This window comes from Oncorhynchus clarkii, unplaced genomic scaffold (genome assembly GCF_045791955.1).
Source record: "Oncorhynchus clarkii lewisi isolate Uvic-CL-2024 unplaced genomic scaffold, UVic_Ocla_1.0 unplaced_contig_8789_pilon_pilon, whole genome shotgun sequence".
Lineage (NCBI taxonomy): Eukaryota > Metazoa > Chordata > Actinopteri > Salmoniformes > Salmonidae > Oncorhynchus > Oncorhynchus clarkii.
Genome location: NW_027260938.1, coordinates 172,501 through 187,692, shown reverse-complemented (window position 1 = coordinate 187,692; position 15,192 = coordinate 172,501). Strand labels below are relative to the sequence as shown.

Genomic DNA, 15,192 nt, shown 5'->3' with positions numbered 1-15,192 from the left:
GGAGAGGAGAGGAGACAGGGTTAGAGAGGGAGAGGAGAGGAGACAGGGTTAGAGAGGGAGAGGAGAAGAGACAGGGATAGAGAGGGAGAGGAGAAGAGACAGGGTTAGAAAGGGGACAGTATTGGACAGTTATGTTTCACATTGTGAGATTGTTAGTGCAAATGGTTATCAGGGCAGATAGCCTCATGCAGCATTCCTCTGCTAACAGATCATGCGTCCCTAATGGCACCCTATTCCCTACCCTGGTTAAAGTAGTGCACTATATAGGGAATATACACTCAGTATACCAAACATTAGGAACACCTTCCTAATATTGTGATGATACACATTTTTTACTTGTTTTTTATTTCACCTTTATTTAGCCAGGTAGGCCAGATCACCTTTATTTAGCCAGGTAGGCCAGATCACCTTTATTTAGCCAGGTAGGCCAGATCACCTTTATTTAACCAGGTAGGCCAGATCACCTTTATTTAGCCAGGTAGGCCAGATCACCTTTATTTAGCCAGGTAGACCAGATCACCTTTATTTAACCAGGTAGGCCAGATCACCTTTATTTAGCCAGGTAGGCCAGATCACCTTTATTTAGCCAGGTAGGCCAGATCACCTTTATTTAGCCAGGTAGGCCAGATCACCTTTATTTAACCAGGTAGGCCAGATCACCTTTATTTAGCCAGGTAGGCCAGATCACCTTTATTTAGCCAGGCAGGCCAGATCACCTTTATTTAGCCAGGCAGGCCAGATCACCTTTATTTAGCCAGGCAGGCCAGATCACCTTTATTTAGCCAGGTAGGCCAGATCACCTTTATTTAGCCAGGCAGGCCAGATCACCTTTATTTAGCCAGGTAGGCCAGATCACCTTTATTTAACCAGGTAGGCCAGATCACCTTTATTTAGCCAGGTAGGCCAGATCACCTTTATTTAGCCAGGTAGGCCAGATCACCTTTATTTAGCCAGGCAGGCCAGATCACCTTTATTTAGCCAGGCAGGCCAGATCACCTTTATTTAGCCAGGCAGGCCAGATCACCTTTATTTAGCCAGGTAGGCCAGATCACCTTTATTTAGCCAGGCAGGCCAGATCACCTTTATTTAGCCAGGTAGGCCAGATCACCTTTATTTAGCCAGGCAGGCCAGATCACCTTTATTTAGCCAGGCAGGCCAGATCACCTTTATTTAGCCAGGCAGGCCAGATCACCTTTATTTAGCCAGGCAGGCCAGATCACCTTTATTTAGCCAGGTAGGCCAGATCACCTTTATTTAGCCAGGTAGGCCAGATCACCTTTATTTAGCCAGGCAGGCCAGATCACCTTTATTTAGCCAGGTAGGCCAGATCACCTTTATTTAGCCAGGCAGGCCAGATCACCTTTATTTAGCCAGGTAGGCCAGATCACCTTTATTTAGCCAGGCAGGCCAGATCACCTTTATTTAACCAGGTAGGCCAGATCACCTTTATTTAGCCAGGCAGGCCAGATCACCTTTATTTAGCCAGGTAGGCCAGATCACCTTTATTTAGCCAGGCAGGCCAGATCACCTTTATTTAACCAGGTAGGCCAGATCACCTTTATTTAGCCAGGTAGGCCAGATCACCTTTATTTAGCCAGGTAGGCCAGATCACCTTTATTTAACCAGGTAGGCCAGATCACCTTTATTTAACCAGTTATGCAAGTTGAGTTCTCGTTTACAACTGTGACCTGGCCAAGATAAAGCAAAGCAGTTCGACACAAACAACAACACAGAGTTATACGTGGAGTAAACAAACATACAATCAATAATACAGTAGAAAAATCTATACACAGCATATGCAAATGAGGTAAGATAAGAGAGGTAAGGCAATAAATAGGCCATGGTGGCGAAGTAATTACAATATAGCAATTAAACACTGGCATGGTAGATGTGCAGAAGATGAATGTGCAAGTAGAGATACTGGGGTGCAAAGGAGCAAGATAAATAAATAAATAAATACCAGTATGGGGATGAGTTAGGTAGATAGATGGGCTGTTTACAGATGGGCTATGTACAGGTGCAGTGATCTGTGAGCTGCTCTGACAGCTGGTGCTTAAAGCTAGTGAGGGAGATATGAGTCTCCAGCTTCAGTGATTTTTGCAGTTCGTTCCAGTCATTGGCAGCAAAGAACTGGAAGGAAAGGCGGCCAAAGAAAGAATTGGCTATGGGGTGACCAGTGAGATATACCTGCTGGAGCGCATGCTACGGGTTGGTGCTGTTATGGTGACCAGTAAGCTGAGATAAGGCAGGGCTTTACCTAGCAGAGACTTGTAGATGACCTGGAGCCAGTGGGTTTGGCGACGAGTATGAAGCGAGGGCCAGCCAACGAGAGCGTACAGGTCGCAGTGGTGGGTAGAATATGAGGCTTTGGTGACAAAACGGATGGCACTGTGATAGACTGCGTCCAATTTGTTGAGTAGAGTGTTATAGGCTATTTTGTAAATGACATATGTTTGGCAGCATGAGCGAAGGATGCTTTGTTGCGAAATAGGAAGCTGATTCTAGATTTCATTTTCGATTGGAGATGCTTAATGTGAGTCTAGAAGGAGAGTTTACAGTCTAGCCAGACACCTAGGTATTTGTAATTGTCCACATATTCTAAGTCAGAGCCGTCCAGAGTAGTGATGCTGGATGGGCGGGCAGGTGTGGACAGTCGGTTGAAGAGCATGCATTTAGTTTTACTAGCCTTTAAAAGCAGTTGGAGGCCACGGAAAGAGTGTTGTTTGGCAGTGAAGCTCTATTGGAGGTTTGTTAACACAGTGTCCAAAGAAGGGCCAGATGTATACAGAATGGTGTCGTCTGCGTAGAGGTGGATCAGAGAATCACCAGCAGCAAGAGCGACATCATTGATGTATACAGAGAAAAGAGTCGGCCCGAGAATTGAATCCTGTGGCACCCCCATGGAGACTACCAGAGGTCCGGACAACAGGCCCTCCGATTTGACATACTGAACTCGGAGAAGGTACGGTGTGATTCGAAATGGTCGGTGATCTGTGTGTTAACTTGGCTTTCGAAGACCTTAGAAAGGCAGGGTAGGATAGATATAGGTCTGTAGCAGTTTGGGTCTAGAGTGTCTCCCCCTTTGAAGGAGAAGAATCTTTGGGAATCTCAGACGACACGGAAGAGAGGTTGAACAGGCTAGTAATAGGGGTTGCAACAATGTTGGCAGATCATTTTAGAAAGTGAGGGTCCAGATTGTCTAGCCCGGCTGATTTGTAGGGGTCCAGGTTTTGCAGGTTTTTGTTCTTTCGGAACATCAGCTATCTGGATTTGGGTGAAGGAGAAATGGGGGAGGTTTGGGCGAGTTGCTGTGGGGAGCCAGGGCTGTTGAGCAGGGTCAGGGTAGCCAGGTGAAAAGCATGGCCAGCCGTAGAAAAATGCTTATTGAAATTCTCAATTATAGTGAATTTATCGGTGGTGTCAGTGTTTCCTAGCCTCAGTGCAGTGGGCAGCTGGGAGGAGGTTTTCTTATTCTCCATGGACTTTTCAGTGTCCCAGAACTTTTTGTAGTTTGTGCTACAGGATGCAAATTTCTGTCTGAAAAAGCTAGCCTTAGCTTTCCTAACTGCCTGTGTATATTTGTTCCTAACTTCCCTGAAAAGTTGCATATCACGGGGGCTATTCGATGCTAACACAGGACGCCACAGGATGTTTTTGTGCTGGTCAATGGCAGTCAGGTCTGGAGAGAACCAAGGACTATATCTGTTCTTAGTTCTACATTTTTTGAATGGGGCATGCTTATTTAAGATGGTGAGGAAGGCACTTTTAAAGAATAGCCAGGCATCATCTACTGACGGGATGAGGTCAATATCCTTCCAGGATACCCGGGCCAGGTCGATTAGAAAGGCTGTTTTTCAGGAAAGGCTGAAAAAGGCTGAAAAAGGCAGGAAAGGCTGTGAAAGGCTGTGTTTCAGGGAGCGTTTGACAGTGATGAGGGGTGGTCGTTTGACCGCAGACCCATTACGGATGCAGACAATGAGACAGTAATCGCTGAGATCCTGGTTGAAAACAGCAGAGGTGTATTTGGAGGGTGAGTTAGTTAGGATGACATCTATGAGGGTTTACTGATTTGGGGTTTTACCTGGTAGGTTCATTGATAATTTGTGTGAGATGGAGGGCATCAAGCTTAGTTTGTAGGATGGCTGGGATGTTAATTATGCCCCAGTTTAGGTCACCTAGTAGCACGAGCTCTGAAGATAGACGTGGGACAATCAATTCACATATGGTGTCCAGGGCACAGCTGGGGGCAGAGGGTGGTCTATAGCAAGCGGCAACAGTGAGAGACTTGTTTCTCGAAAGATGGATTTTTAAAAGTAAAAGTTTGAATTGTTTGGGTACAGACCTGGATAGTAAGACAGAACTCTGCAGGCTATCTCTGCAGTAGATTTCAACTCCGCCCACTTTGGCAGTTCTATCTTGTCTGAAAATTTTATTGTTAGGGATGGAAATTTCAGGATTTTTGGTGGACTTCCTAAGCCAGGATTCAGACACAGCTAGGACATCCGGGTTGGCAGAGTGTGCTAAAGCAGTGAGTAAAACAAACTTAGGGAGTAGGCTTCTGATGTTAACATGCATGAAACCAAGGCTTTTACATTTACAGAAGCCAACAAATGAGAGTGCCTGGGGAATGGGAGTGATGCTGGGCTCTGCAGGGCCTGGATTAACCTCTACATCACCAGAGGAACAGAGGAGGAGTAGGATGAGGGTACGGCTAAAGGCTATCAGGACTGGTCGTTTAGTGCTTTCAGAGCAGAGAGTAAAAGGAGCAGGTTTCTGGGTGTGAGAGACATCATGTACAGACAGGGGTATGGTAGAATGTAAGTACATTGGAGGTAAACCTAGGCATTGAGTAATGAAGAGAGAGATATAGTCTCTAGAGACGTTTAAACCAGGTGATGTCGTCACATATGTGGGAGGTGGAACAACATGGTTGGTTAAGGCATATTGAGCAGGGCTAGAGGCTCTACAGTGAAATAAGACAGTAATCACTATCCAGGACAGTAATGGACGAGGCATATTGATATTAGAGAGAGGCATGCGTAGCCAAGTGATCATAGGGGTCCAGTGAGTGGTTGGTCTGACTGGAGACATGGCGATTGAGACAGTTAGCAAGGCCAGGGCTAGCAAGCTAGCAGAAGGGCCTTAGAGGGACGTCTCTATGGAGGAAAGTCTGTTTTAGCCTCCGTGTGCATTGACGTCGAAAGACCAGTCGTGATGGATTAGTAGGGTTTCGAGTAGCAGAGGGCAAAATAGGTATAGTGGCCGATGGGTCAATACAGCTAACAGTCCAGCTCTAGACAGCTAGCAGCTAATGGCTGTGGATGGGCATTCAGGGGACATCGTGATGTAGAGGCCAGTTGAGTACCTCCTCGAGCAGATTACGTCATAGTCCAGTCGTGAAGGATCTGTGGGGTTCCGTGCAGTAGAAGGGGTCTGATTATTGTATCCCAGGAGTGGCTGATGGGCCTCTTTTAGCAAGCCGGGAGAAAGGGCCTAGCATGGGTTAGCTCCAGGCTAATTGGTGCTTGCTCCTGGACCGACGTTAGCCAGTACTCGGATATCAGCTAGCTTGCTGCGAAGATCCTGGAGAACATGTCCAGGGCTTGCGGTAGGAATCCGGGGATATGGAGAGAAATAGGTCCGGTATGCTCTGGTTTGAGTCACGTTGTACAAACTGGCGAGAGCTTTCCGACCTAAAGGTTAGCTGATGACCTCTAGCAGTGGTTAGCTGACTAGTAGCTAGTGAGCCGGCTAGCTTCTGTTGGGGGATTCTGAATTTCAGGTGAATAATACTTTAGAAAAAAACAGATCCGCACCTCATTGGGTGAGGCGGGTTGCAGGAGAGTGTTTTAATGTTGGGACACGACAAGACGAGGACAAAAGACGTCTGACTGCTACGCCATCTTGGATAAAGATATGGGAATTTGTTGAGCGTGAAAAAAAAAACAGCATACCAAACCCTGTTCAGAGACACTTACATTTTTAGTCTTGCCCATTCACCCTCTGAATCGCACACATCCACAATCCATGTCTCAATTGTCTCCAGGCCTATAAATCCTTCTTTAACCTGTCTCCTCCCCTTCATCTACATGGATCAAAGTGGATTTAAAGCGGAAATATTAACCTTTTGTTCCACCCGACCAAGTGATTGGTTATAAATATGTCAATTTCATTGGAAGCATGTCTAAGAAGCTGTAGATCAGTTCTACGGGAAGCTGTAGATCAGTTCTACGGGAAGCTGTAGATCAGTTCTACGGGAAGCTGTAGATCAGTTCTATGGGCACATTTCTATTCCCTCCCGTGTTTAAGTTTAGTTTTTGTGTCTCTTTCGTTTTCTTCACACTTCAAGCTGAATATACAATACGTTTGGTTATTGTAACATGACTAGGGGGTATTCTAGTTTAATATTTCTATGTTGTGTTCTAGTTTTTTTTTTCTATGTTATGTTTTTGTATGATTCCCAATTAGAGGCAGCTGGTAATCGTTTTCTCTAATTGAGGATCATATTTAAGTAGCTATTTTTCCCACCTGTGTTTGTGGTATATTATATTTTGTGTTTGTGCATGTGCACCACTTAGTCACGACCTTTTGTGACTCCCAAACCCGCATGCGTAATCATCGCCTGAAACTAATTAGCATAATGCAACGGACATAAATATCCCTAGAAAATGTTCCTATTCATAAAAATCACAAATGAAATATATTGAGACACAGCTTAGCCTTTTGTTAATCACCCTGTCATCTCAGATTTTCAAAATATGCTTTACAGCCAACGCTAGACAAGCATTTGTGTAAGTTTATCGATAGCCTAGCATAGCATTATGCCTTGCTAGCAGCAGGTAACTTGGTCACGGAAATCAGAAAAGCAATCAAATTCAATCGTCTACCTTTGATGAACTTCGGATGTTTTCACTCACGAGACTCCCAGGTAGATAGCCAAAGTTCATTTTTTCCCAAGATATTATTTTTGTAGGCGAAACAGCTCTGTTTGTTCTTCACGTTTGGCTGAGAAATCTCCCGGAAATTGCGGTCACCACAACTCCGAAAAATATTCCAAATTAGCTCCATAATATCGACAGAAACATGGCAAACGTTGTTTAGAATCAATCCTCAAGGTGTTTTTCTAATATCTATTTGATAATATATCCGTCGGGACAATTCCTTTTTCTCTAGGACCGATTGGAGTAATGGCTACCTCTGTATTTTACACGAGAATCTCTCTCGGAGCCACCATGTGACCACTTACGCAATGTGGCCGCCTGCGGCTATTCTTCAACAGAAATGCGTAAAACTACGTCACAATGCTGTAGACACCTTGGGGAATACGTTGAAAGCGTAAGCTGGTTGATAGCACATTCACAGCCAAATAGGGAGTCATTGGAACGCAGAGCTTTCAAAACCTGGGGCACTTCCGGATTGGATTTTTCTCAGGCTTTCGCCTGCAACGTCAGTTCTGTTATACTTACAGACAATATCTTTACAGTTTTGGAAATGTTAGAGTGTTTTCTATCGAAAGCTGTCAATTATATGCATATTCTAGCATCTTTTCCTGACAAAATATCCAGTTTAAAACGGAAATGCTTTTTTTCCAAAAATGAAAATACTGCCCCTAGAGTTCCAAGAAGTTGTTAATTTATTTGATTTATTGTTTTTTAAAAAATGTCACTTTGAAATAAATATGTGGATCCGCTGCACCTTGGTCCTGTTCTTACGACAACCGTAACAGTTATGGAAAATACATTTCACAGCGGTTTAGAGGGTATAATGATTTTCTACACTCTACATGCTTGTTTTGTCACATAAACTGAAGTTAGTCAAACTATTAGAATTGTAGCAACCAGGAAACAGTGGAGCACGTTCTGCGTAGTGCATCTTTAACAGGTGACATCAATAAGGGAGATGTCACCTGGTCAGTCTATGTCAGGGAAAGATCAGGTGTTCATAATGTTATGTATAGTCAGTGTACAGGATATAGGAAATAGGATGTTGTTTGGGACAGCCTAAGACTGGGTCATTTAGCAGCATGTGTTACAGATGAAAGATGACATCATCACAGTTAAGATGACAGAACCAATCAGGTGCCTTGCTGTGACACACTTTAGAGCATGCTTCCGATTATCTGCACACGCACACACTGTAGTAGAGACTCACTGTAGTAGAGACTCACTGTAGTAGAGACTCACTGTAGTAGAGAATCACTGTAGTAGAGAATCACTGTAGTAGAGACTCACTGTAGTAGAGACATACTGTAGTAGAGACTCACTGTAGTAGAGACTCACTGTAGTAGAGACATATGGTAGTAGAGACTCACTGTATTTATCTGCACACGCACACACTGTAGTAGAGACATACTGTAGTCGAGACATACTGTAGTAGAGACTCACTGTAGTAGAGACATACTGTAGTAGAGACTCACTGTAGTAGAGACATACTGTAGTAGAGACATACTGTAGTCGAGACTCACTGTAGTAGAGACATACTGTAGTAGAGACTCACTGTAGTAGAGACATACTGTAGTCGAGACTCACTGTAGTAGAGACATACTGTAGTAGAGACATATGGTAGTAGAGACTCACTGTATTTATCTGCACACGCACACACTGTAGTAGAGACTCTCTGTAGTAGAGACACACTGTAGTAGAGACATACTGTAGTAGAGACTCACTGTAGTAGAGACATACTGTAGTAGAGACTCACTGTAGTAGAGACATACTGTAGTAGAGACTCACTGTAGTAGAGACTCACTGTAGTAGAGACTCACTGTAGTAGAGACTCACTGTAGTAGAGACATACTGTAGTAGAGACTCACTGTAGTAGAGACACACTGTAGTAGAGACACACTGTAGTAGAGACTCACTGTAGTAGAGACATACTGTAGTAGAGACATACTGTAGTCGAGACATACTGTAGTAGAGACTCACTGTAGTAGAGACACACTGTAGTAGAGACACACTGTAGTAGAGACTCACTGTAGTAGAGACATACTGTAGTAGAGACTCACTGTAGTAGAGACATACTGTAGTAGAGACTCACTGTAGTAGAGACATACTGTAGTAGAGACATACTGTAGTCGAGACTCACTGTAGTAGAGACATACTGTAGTAGAGACTCACTGTAGTAGAGACATACTGTAGTCGAGACTCACTGTAGTAGAGACATACTGTAGTAGAGACATATGGTAGTAGAGACTCACTGTATTTATCTGCACACGCACACACTGTAGTAGAGACTCACTGTAGTAGAGACACACTGTAGTAGATACATATGGTAGTAGAGACTCACTGTAGTAGAGACACACTGTAGTAGAGACACACTGTAGTAGAGACATACTGTAGTAGAGACACACTGTAGTAGAGACTCACTGTAGTAGAGACACACTGTAGTAGAGACTCACTGTAGTAGAGACATACTGTAGTAGAGACACACTGTAGTAGAGACATACTGTAGTAGAGACTCACTGTAGTAGAGACTCACTGTAGTAGAGACATACTGTAGTAGAGACACACTGTAGTAGAGACATACTGTAGTAGAGACATACTGTAGTAGAGACATACTGTAGTAGAGACGTACTGTAGTAGAGACTTGGCATGCTGCTTCAGCTCACACTAACCCATTTACCTGTTCTGCACTCTGGCGATAAATCTTTCTCTTTAAACTACCCAGAGTATTTTCCCACAGACCCTGGCAGCACCTCCAAAAGGTTTTAGGTGGCTGAGAGAGAGAGGGGTAGAGAGAGATATGGAGAGAAGGGTAGAGAGAGAGAGAGTGAGAGAGAGAGAGAGAGAGAGAGAGAAAGAGAGAGATATATAGTTAGAGGTGTAGAAAGAGAGAGATAGCGAGAGAAAAAGAGGGGTAGAGAGAGAGAGAGGGGTAAAGAGAGAGGGGTAGAGAGAGCGAGAGTAGAGGGGTAGGGGAAGAGAGAGGGGAAGAGAGAGAGAGAGAGAGAGAGAGAGAGAGAGGGGTAGAGAGTGAGAGGGGTAGAGAGAGACCGAGGTTGAGAGAAAGATAGAGATAGAGGAGTAGAGAGTGAGAGAGAAGTAGAGAGATAGAGGGGTAGAGAGAGAGCGAGGTTGAGAGAGAGAAAGGGAAAAGTAGAGGTAGAGAGCGAGAGAGGGATAGAGAAAGAGGAATAGAGAGAGAGAGAGAGAAAGATAGACGGGGAGAAAAAGAGAGGGAGAGGGAGAGGTAGAGACAGTGAGAGCGAGAGGGAGAGAGAAAGAAAGAGATAGAGGGAGAGGTAGAAAAGAGAAAGTATGGTAATTAAGGCAAGAAAGGATAGCTGGAAACAGCTGAGAAGGGCGTGTGGAAGTGGACACCCAGTGCTATGATTCTATAGGAGAAACAAATACAGAGGGTTGAAATAGTGTTTCAGGACAATGGACAGTCCAGTCAGGTAGGTACAGAGGTGTCAGTCCAGTCAGGTAGGTACAGAGTGGTCAGTCCAGTCAGGTAGGTATAGAGTGGTCAGTTCAGTCAGGTAGGTACAGAGTGGTCAGGACAGTCAGGTAGGTACAGAGTGGACAGTCCAGTCAGGTAGGTACAGAGTGTTCAGGACAGTCAGGTAGGTACAGAGTGTTCAGGACAGTCAGGTAGGTACAGAGTGGTCAGGACAGTCAGGTAGGTACAGAGTGTTCAGGACAGTCAGGTAGGTATAGATGTGTCAGTCCAGTCAGGTAGGTACAGAGTGGTCAGGACAGTCAGGTAGGTACAGAGTGTTCAGGACAGTCAGGTAGGTACAGAGTGGTCAGTCCAGTCAGGTAGGTACAGAGTGGTCAGGACAGTCAGGTAGATATATATGAGAGGAGGTCTGTGGTTCTTACCCTGTGGACAGGCTCTGTGCTCTCCTCCTCACCCACCCTAGGATTAGCCTCCATCACCTCCACATGACTGTCTCCTTGGTTCCCCAAGCTGAGGATGAGATTGACAGTACCCCCCAGGTCCACACTGCCTCCAGGGCTGTTCTTGACGGTGCCCCCTAGGTAGACCATTCCCCCCTGGTTCCCCAGGCGAACCCCCTGGCCCACCAAGCTAACCCCCTGCCCCCCCATTCTAACCTTAGGGCTGCTGTTGACTGAGGTGCCCCCTAGGCTCATGGTGCCCCCCAGGCAGAGGGCTGGGCTGCTGGGCTCTTTTAAGACCAGGCAGGGGGATTGGTGGGTCTCTGGGGGAGAGGTGAGGCCCCTTAGAGGCCCTGTGTTGCTGTTCATCACCTGATAGCCATCCTCTTGGTCCTTCCAACTTTGCTGGTCTGTTGCGGGACAGTACAGAGTGTCTATTTTCCTCAGTCTGTCCTCAAAGGCACTCAGTTCAGGGATAAAGTGGGTCTCTGGCTGAGCAGGGGTACTGTGGGTCTCTGGCTGAGCAGGGGTACTGTGGGTGGAGCAGGCTGTATCATCTGTGTAGATATCTGCTCCTGTGGTCTCTGAGTAGATGTTGTCTCTAGTGGACTCTACTGTGGTCTCTGAGTAGATGTTGTCTCTAGTGGACTCTACTGTGGTCTCTGAGTAGATGTTGTCTCTAGTGGACTCTACTGTGGTCTCTGAGTAGATGTTGTCTCTAGTGGACTCTACTGTGGTCTCTGAGTAGATGTTGTCTCTAGTGGACTCTACTGTGGTCTTTGAGTAGATATTATCTCCAGAAGTCTGCTCTGTTGGGGGCTCAGAGTCGATAAGATCTTCATTAGGTTCAGTCTCGTTATTCCTGCGTTGACTCCTCTGGTGTTTCTGGTTTCTCCAGTGGACCAGCATCCATCCCAGCATGGACCTCAACTCCTCCAGACGCTCATGGATCTAGAGGAATGATCAATCATTCAATCAATGAATCAGTCAACCAGTCAATCAGTCAACCAATCATTCAGTCAACCAGTCAACCAGTCAACCAATCAGTCAGTCAACCAATTAGTCAGTCAACCAATAAATCAGTCAACCAGTCAACCAATCAGTCAGTCAACCAGTCAACCAGTCAACAAGTCAATCAATCGACTGACTAACGTTTAGACCAGGGCTGAAAAAGTTATTTTCTTTCAATTAGTGACCAATTAAGCCATAGCCAACCAGGTGAGAGGAGTTCTAAACGCACCAATTAAGACCTAGACAACCAGGTGAGAGGAGTTCTAAACTCATCAATTAAGACCTAGACAACCAGGTGAGAGGAGTTCTAAACTCATCAATTAAGACCTAGACAACCAGGAGAGAGGAGTTCTAAACTCATCAATTAAGACCTAGACAGCCAGGTGCGAGGAGCTTCTAATTCATCAATTAAGACCTAGACAACCAGGTGAGAGGAGTTCCAAACTCATCAATTAAAACCTAGACAGCCAGGTGCGAGGAGCTTCTAATTCATCAATTAAGACCTAGACAACCAGGTGAGAGGTGTTCCAAACTCATCAATTAAGACCTAGACAACCAGGTGAGAGGAGTTCCTAACTGATCAATTAAGACCTAGACAACCAGGTGAGAGGAGTTCCAAACTCATCAATTAAGACCTAGACAACCAGGTGGGAGGAGTTCCTAACTCACCACTACACAAATAGAGACCTAAGACAACAACATATCATGGCAGCAACACATCACAACACAGCATGGTAGCAACACCACATGACAACATTTTGGTAGCAACACAACATGCCAGCAGCACAACATGGTAGCAGCACAAAACATGGTACAAACATTATTGGGCACAGACAACAGCACAAAGGCAAGAAGGTAGATACAACAATACATCACATGAAGCAGTCATGACTTTCGGTAAGAGTGTTCATGATTGAGTCTTTGAATGAAGAGATTGAGATAAAACCGTCCAGTTTGAGTGTTTGTTGCAGCTCGTTCCAGTCACTAGCTGCAGCAAACTGAAAATAGGAGTGACCCAGGGATGTGTGCTTTGGGGACCTTTAACAGAATGTGACTGGCAGAACAGGTGTTGTATGTGGAGGATGAGGGCTGCAGTAGATATCTCAGATAGGGGGGAGTGAGGCCTAAGAGGGTTTTATAAATAAGCATCAACCAGTGGGTGTTGTGACGGGTATACAGAGATGACCAGTTTACAGAGGAGTATAGAGTGCAGTGATGTGTCCTATAAGAAGCATTGGTGGTAAATCTGATGACCGAATGGTAAGGAACATCTAGCCGCTCGAGAGCACCCTTACCTGCCGATCTACAAATTACGTCTCCATAATCGAGCATGGGTAGGATGGTCATCTGAATCAGATTTAAAGTTTGTCAGCTGGGGTGAAAGAGGAGCGATTACGATAGAGGAAACCAAGTCTATAGTTAACCTTAGCCTGCAGCTTTGATGTGTGCTGAGAGAAGGACAGTGTACCGTCTAGCCATACTCCCAAGTACTTGTATGAGGTGACTACCTCAAACTCTAAACCCTCAGAGGTAGTAATAACACCTGTGGGGAGAGGGGCATTCTTCTTACCAAACCATATTACCTTTGTTTTGGAGGTGTTCAGAACAAGGTTAAGGGCAGAGAACGCTTTTTGTAGAGCGTTTAACACAAAATCTGGGGAGGGACCAGCTGTGTACTGTAGAATCTGAGTATAAATGGATGAGAGAGCTTCCTACTGCCTGAGCTATGTTGTTGATGTACATTGAGAAGAGTGTGGGGCCTAGGATCGAGCCTTGGGGTACTCCCTTGGTGACAGGCATTGGTTGAGGCAGCAGATGTTCTGACTTTATACACTGCACTCTTGAGAGAGGTAGTTAGCAAACCAGGCCAAAGACCCCTCAGATATACCAATACTCCTTAGCTGGCCCACAAGAATGCATTGTCTACTGTATCAAAAGCTTTGGCCAAGTCAGTAAAAATAGCAGCACAACATTTTGTAGAATCAAGGGCAGTGGTGATATCATTTAGAGCCTTTAAGGTTGCAATGACACATCCATAACCTGAGCGGAAACCAGACTGCATACCAGAGAGAATCCTATAGACATCAAGAAAGCCAGTCAGTTGATTATTGACATGTTTGTCCAACACTTTTGATAAACAGGTCAAAATAGAAATTGGCCTATAACAGTTAGGATCAGCTTGATCTCCCCCTTTAAATAAATTATGCACCATGGCTGCTTTCCAAGCAATAGGAACCTCCCCAGAGAGGAAAGACATGTTAAAAAGGATTGAGATAGGCGCTGACAAGGGCTGCAACCTTAAAGAAAAAAGGTCCTAAACAACCAGGTGAGGGGACGTCCTAGACAACCAGGTGAGGGGAGGTCCTAGACAACCAGGTGAGGGGAGGTCCTAGACAACCAGGTGAGGGGAGGTCCTAGACAACCAGGTGAGGGGAGGTCCTAGACAACCAGGTGAGGGGAGGTCCTAGACAACCAGGTGAGGGGAGGTCCTAGACAACCAGGTGAGGGGAGGTCCTAGACAACCAGGTGAGGGGAGGTCCTAGACAACCAGGTGAGGGGAGGTCCTAGACAACCAGGTGAGGGGAGGTCCTAGACAACCATTTGAGGGGAGTTCCTAACTAATCAATGACCTTAACTAATCAATGACCTTAAAACTAATCAATGACCTTAATGGATCAATCAAGTAGAAGGGAGGAGTGAAAACCCGTAGACACTCTGCCCTCCATGGAATTGACACCTCTGTGTTAGACAGCTGGGGCTACGTTTACACAGTTAACCCTGGTCTTTTGACCAATCACATCAGATATTTTTCAGAGCTGATCTGATTTGTCCTAAGATCAATTAAGGTAAAAAATATCAGAATTGGGCTGCCTGTGTAAATGCAGCCATAGTTACAAAAAAAACAGAACCCTATAGTGTATTATACCCTACCATCTGAACCAACCAATCTACAACAAAAAAACAATCAACCAACCAACCAACCAACCAACCAACCAACCAGTCTACAACAAAAAACAATCAACCAACCAATTAACCAATCAACCAATCAATCAATCAACCAACCAATCAACCAACCAACCAACCAACCAATCAACCAACCAACCAACCAATCAACCAACCAACCAACCAACCAACCAACCAACCAATCTACAACAAAAAAACAATCAACCAACCAATTAACCAACCAATTAACCAATCAACCAATCAATCAATCAACCAACCAATCAACCAACCAACCAACCAATCAACCAACCAACCAACCAACCAATCTACAACAAAAAAACAATCAACCAACCAACCAACCAACCAACCAACCAACCAACCAACCAATCTACAACAAAAA

The 15,192-nt window shown here is 45.0% G+C and overlaps 1 protein-coding gene across 1 annotated transcript in view; it reads right to left on the bottom strand.

Moving 5' to 3' along the window:
• Positions 1-15,192, bottom strand: part of LOC139402448 (uncharacterized) — a 56,815-nt gene that overhangs the window by 25,122 nt on the left and 16,501 nt on the right. The window contains exon 8 of the mRNA XM_071146403.1: positions 10,821-11,789. Coding sequence (XP_071002504.1) covers positions 10,821-11,789 — 969 coding nt within the window. The remainder of the gene's footprint in view (positions 1-10,820; positions 11,790-15,192) is intronic.